This window comes from Lycium ferocissimum, chromosome 1 (assembly GCF_029784015.1).
Source record: "Lycium ferocissimum isolate CSIRO_LF1 chromosome 1, AGI_CSIRO_Lferr_CH_V1, whole genome shotgun sequence".
Lineage (NCBI taxonomy): Eukaryota > Viridiplantae > Streptophyta > Magnoliopsida > Solanales > Solanaceae > Lycium > Lycium ferocissimum.
This window is the reverse complement of record NC_081342.1, coordinates 66,481,338-66,487,117: the sequence shown is the minus strand read 5'-3', so window position 1 is coordinate 66,487,117 and position 5,780 is coordinate 66,481,338. Positions and strand designations below refer to the sequence as shown.

Sequence of the window (5,780 nt, the reverse complement as noted above, 5' to 3'; positions counted from 1 at the left end):
TTCTTTAAATTGTTTGCGGAAGAAGCATGGAACATACAAAATTGCAAGGGCTATGCCTAGTTATTTACTCTTTGATTATGCTAAATGGCAAAACTGTACTTGGAGGGAGCCAAAAACCAAACGAAGCTTACATGGTTGATTTAACTATTCTTGAAAGTGCAGTGTCAAAAGGAGCTGGTAAAAATCTTATTTTCTCTTTATATATATATGCTCCATATACACTATTTGGCTAACGAGGTAACTCTCGTACATAAACAGTGTAAAAGAACTTTTATAATATCAGATCGCCCAAAAGATAACTACAAATAATCGCACATAACAAGCCAAATTAGTAACCTGAAAATGAAGTAAGTTAGTTGCCTATTACAACAAGATAAAACACATTTATAGAGTAAAAATACTAATAATCATGTGATATATTTATAATAGTTGAATCCCTTGGTATTTGCATAATGATACTATATGCAATTAGGAGTGATAAATGGGCAGCCATTTTGGCTGAATTTGGATTACAATTTATTTGTTTGATAGTTTTTATAGTTTGATTTATTACCAAATTACTATAGTAATAAATTCCTTCTTTATTATAGTTATAACATATCAAATTAAAAAAAAAAAATAGTTTCACATGTTTTCATGTGTGAATTTGGACTACCCAGTTAGTCAAAATCAACCTAACTTTTAAATGAGCTAAACTTATGCAGTCAAGACAGCTGAATATAAATAGGCCGGTCATTTAACTCATTCAAACTCAAATGGATTTGATGGGTCATATATTTATCGGCTAATTTTACCATCCCCATATCCGATGATTTAACTATTCATATATTGCTGATATATATTTCCATTCTTATATGCTTCTAGTTTGCTTGGATGGGAGTCCACCAGCGTACTATTTTGATAAGGGACATGGAGAAGGAGCTAATAATTGGATTATCTACTTTAGGGTAAGGGCTATGGAAATATTAGTTTGTTACAATTTTGAAGCATTTACATAATTTTACAGCTTCAATTTTTGTTTATTGTAATTTTTATTCTAACTTTCATATTTGAATTTAGGGAGGAGAATGGTGCTATAGCGTGACAGATTGCCTTGATCGTACAAAGACAGAAAGAGGTTCTTCAAAACTTGCTCCAAAGCAAAGATCACTTTATGGAATGCTTAGCAACAATAAAACAGTGAATCCAGGTAAAATATATTTAGTGCTTAGTTAGAATCTCATCAATCATGCTATTATTTCTAAATATTCACATTCATGCTTAAAATTATATATAGATTTCTACAATTGGAATAGAGTCATGGTTATTTATTGTGATGGATCATCATTCACCGGAGACGTTGAAGAAGTTGACCCGGTATGCACAATCTTTAAGCTCACTTTTTTACATATTTTAACAATTTTTTTTTTAAATATGGGAGTATATACTTTTTCATAACTTAAAATTCGTCCTCAGCAATGAGGTTATCAAAACATTAATCGATGAAATCAGAAAAACTGTTGGTTATTATTTCTATAACTTTTTTTTTTTTTTTTTTTTTTTTTGTAGATGCACAATTATCTACAAATACATTAACTATGCATATTTTTCAGGCTACTAACCTTCATTTTAGAGGCGCGAGGATTTTCCTTGCCTTGATCGATCATTTCTTGGCGAAAGGAATGAAGGATGCTAAAAATGTACGTCTCTGAAGTACCAAATCTTGAATTATGAATCATCTGATTTAAAAGCTTAAGCTACAACAAAAAGATTATTTTCAATTACTTCATTATATTATGTCTCAATAACATAAGAGTGCATTAAAAACATTTTACAAGTGTGTTAAGTTAGTTTACACTTATTTGGCAGGTCATTCTCACAGGTGGTTCAGCTGGAGGACTGCCTGCTTTAATCCATTGTGATCGTTTTCGATCTCTTGTTCCTAACTCTGCTAGAGTCAAGTGTCTTGCTGATGGTAGCTATTTTCTTCATGACAGGTAAAAATTAACCTAAAAGTTTCAGTAATATGCACTTACAGTACGATAAAGAAGTGCTTTTAAGCACTTGTTTTTAAGTTAAAATAAGAAAAATAAGTCATAAGTTAGAACTCCTAACTTGTGACATTTGACTCAAAAGTCACAAGTTATAAGCCCATCCGAACAGACTCTATGTCACATGTTATAGAGTCTGTTTGGATATGCTTATAAATTATGACTTTCTAACATATGATATTGGATTGTTTTTGTTATTTTGGCTTAAAAATACTTTTTATCTTACTCAAACACTACAAAAGTGCTTAAAAACTATTTTGTCTTAAAAATACCTAAAATAATCCAATCTAAGCAGGCTCATTGTAGGTTAACTTAATAGATCCAAAAAATTATCACCTATATATAATGCACATAACCTAATGTCTAATTGTGATTAATAATACTACTACCAGACAGGGAGCTAGTGTTCTAGTAACGGGTTCAGTAAAACCTAATTGCTTTGGTTAAAATTCTATATTTATGTTTAGTAATTCACTGAATATGTATTAATAATTTATCCAGAATTCAGTAAGCTATCTTTTCAGAATTAAAAATAAATAAATTCAAAATTCTAGATTCGTCTCCGACTATTAGATGAGTTACAGTGTTGTTAATTTGTGTAACAGGAAAAACAAGGACATGACATTCATGGAGACCGTTAATGAAGGACTGATTAACTTACATGTACAGTTCCTCTTCCATATTTTTGTTCTCTCGCTCTTTCCTTATTAATGCCAAAGTATCCTCACTAGAAAAAAAGGTTTTTCCCACTAACATCCAGCGGGAAATTTATGCTATAAAACATGATTGTCCCACCTTATTCTCACTGGGAAAACGCATGGTGGGAAACAGGTTTCCACTGAAACGCTGGGAAAATTCCTAACTTTTCCGTGTGAAAACTTTACTATTTAGGTTTTTTCCACCGACATTTAGTGGGAAATAGCCACTGAAAATTTTTCAGTGGGAAAATAGTGATTTTCTAATAGTGCCTCACAATAATTCAATATTTGTATGTTATGACTCTCTTTTTATTTATTTTTTTCTAAAATCAACTGCAGCAATCAGCCAAGATGTTGCCATCATCCTGCACTTCAAGGATGAAACCATCCTTGGTAAAAATCCATTGCCATTCAAGGGTTTTAATTTAATAAATTATTTACCCAATAGTCTTTAGAAATTAACTTTATAGTTTAAATGAATTTGCAGTGCCTTTTTCCACAATATTTTCAAGAAGGAATCAAGACACCATTTTTCGTAGTCAACTCAATGTTTGACACATTTCAGGTCAACTCAATTCTCCATTAAATTCATGAAAAAAATAAATTAGAATTTGATATCAATGTCTCTTGATAGAAAGTTTCCACTTTCTTAATTGTATCTTATTTGTCTAACAGGTCTGATTATTTTTGTTTGATTTTCGTATGGCAATACGACACTTTGTATAACTCATATATATCATGCCCTAAATATAAAACTTACAAAGAAACTTCAAGAAAAAACGCCCGAAAATATTTAGGGATTTTTGCACAAATAGAGCGCAGCGTTATTTTTTACTAGCATGTATACATAGATTATAATCATACTATACACGATTATACACATATTATACATATATTCAGGAGCGGAATTAGAAGGGTGGAAGGGTGTAGGGTAGATTTTTTGTGTTTGTGTACATAAATAAGTTTTGAATGTCGATCATAAACAAATCCAAAATGTTAGCTCAAATGATCCAGGGTATTCAAAATTCTCTCTATTATCCAAGGTTCGATTCCCAGGAACAACATTATACTTTATGTTTAGCTTTTGCTGTTTTTTTTTTTTTTTTGAAACCCCTGAGTGAAAATTTTGGATCTGCCACTGCATATATTATACATCCGCGACTATCTTTAGTTTACATCCGCAATTATCTTAGTTTAAGTTGGGTCATGGGTGAGTGGATCTTTAGGTTAACTAAGGGATTTAATTTATGTTGCTTGCCTTGGATTAACAATTGTTTATCTTCAAATGTTTTCAGATAAACAAGACTTTTCCGGGTTATTACGACGACCTTTTTAAGAATACGTGCTCAGCTTCTCTTGTTAAAAATTTACAAGGTTAGTGGTGCAAGTTCTAGGCCAAACTTCATAATAATCTATTTATTATAGAATTGTTTATGCCCAAGTCAAATTTGGATTTAATTAATTATGAATTAAATATGTAAAATCCATGATATTTGGGAAACCTCATGTAAGTTTTTGTTGTTTTATTTCAGATTTCAAACAGGAATTTTTAAGTGCTTTGCCCAAACAAAGTCATTCTTCATCAAGAGGAATGTTTATTGACTCTTGCTTGATTCATGCCCATATAACAAGTGGCGTTGGTTGGAATGGGTTCTCAGTAAATAATAAGGTAAATCAATTTCAATTTCAGCTTAAGTAACAAAACAAAAATTATTCATTTTAGGTGTTGATTTGAGGTTTTGCATTTTATGTTTTATATAATCTTTTCACAAATAGCCGGTCAGAGTCACTATTTACTTTTTCTAGCATATATATATATATATATATATATATATTATACATGATTATACACATTATCTATGGCGTATACTTATATTATATATCCTCCTACTATTTTTAGTTTAAATGGTTGGGTGAACGGCTATATAAGTTAATTAGACTGTAAAACATGATTGCACTTTAACATATGTATTTGTCATGAAACACCATAATTATAACCAATACAATTTTATAAAGCATATATCTTCACTCACTAGAAATAGGCCAAATGACTCTACTCCCTAGCTAGGGTAGAGGCATGCTAAGAATCATTTGACCTGTTTTTTTGTTTGAACCTATGATTCTAAAATTATTCGAAACGATCTTTGCCACTATATTAGAATCTTTCGATATGTTAAGAGAATTCAACAATTTATATATAATAAAAATAATTGTATTAATATTCTATTTGCGCAAAATAATTTTCTGATGAAGGAAATTCAATTGAAGTCTCTTCGCGAAACCTAACTCTACCCTTGCTATCAAATCGAGTGTCATATAAAAAAATAATCATAGTTATAGGTAATTATTCATTTATAACAGTGAATTTGATAACCTAGAAATCAGGAAAGTGTCTTATTCCAACTGGTTAAAGTCTGTTAAAATTTCTTTGCAATTTCAATGTCTAAGTTGTGTGAGTGCGTGTGTTCGTTTTTGATATCATTACACAAATAGTCGGTCGGTTCCAATATTGTTTGCTTAGTCGGTATCATACACTTATTCAACCTGGTTATACACTTATGATACATTCACCGACTGTTTTTCATTTAAGTGATTGGATAGACAGTAATTTAAGTTTTTCTTTTTTTGCAGACAATTGCACAGGCATTTAGCGACTGGTACTTCGACCGGAGTCTTGTCCAATTGATAGACAAGCCAGATTTGCCACAGAATTGTTACAAATTCCCCGCAATTACAAACTTTTGCACCTAAAATATCCGTAAAAGCTACTTAACAAAAAGCAGAAAAAGAGTACATTCGCTATTGACGACTACAACAACAACAACAACATACCCAGTGTATTCACAGAAGTGGTCTGGAGAGGATAGGACCTTACTCCTACCAATGAGTGGAAGACTATATTTTTAATAGTTGGGACCTATTTAAGGGTATTACTCCAGAACAGATTATTGATAAATGCAAAAAGGGTGAAAGATACTTACCATGTGAAATTGACGAAGTGATTTCATAGTCCATTAAAAATGTTATTTCTATATAAAATGTATGATACTTT

The 5,780-nt window shown here is 31.0% G+C and overlaps 1 protein-coding gene across 1 annotated transcript; it reads left to right on the top strand.

Annotated features, from left to right (window-relative positions):
- On the top strand, positions 1-5,483 carry LOC132057745 (pectin acetylesterase 8-like). Its single transcript, XM_059450349.1, has 12 exons — positions 1-177; positions 865-947; positions 1,060-1,189; positions 1,277-1,356; positions 1,593-1,679; positions 1,849-1,976; positions 2,636-2,693; positions 3,068-3,121; positions 3,216-3,293; positions 4,024-4,102; positions 4,261-4,397; positions 5,360-5,483. Exons 1-12 carry the CDS (start codon positions 27-29, stop codon positions 5,477-5,479), a joined length of 1,185 nt encoding a protein of 394 aa, XP_059306332.1. The 5' UTR covers positions 1-26; the 3' UTR covers positions 5,480-5,483.
- Positions 5,484-5,780: the final 297 nt, after the last annotated feature.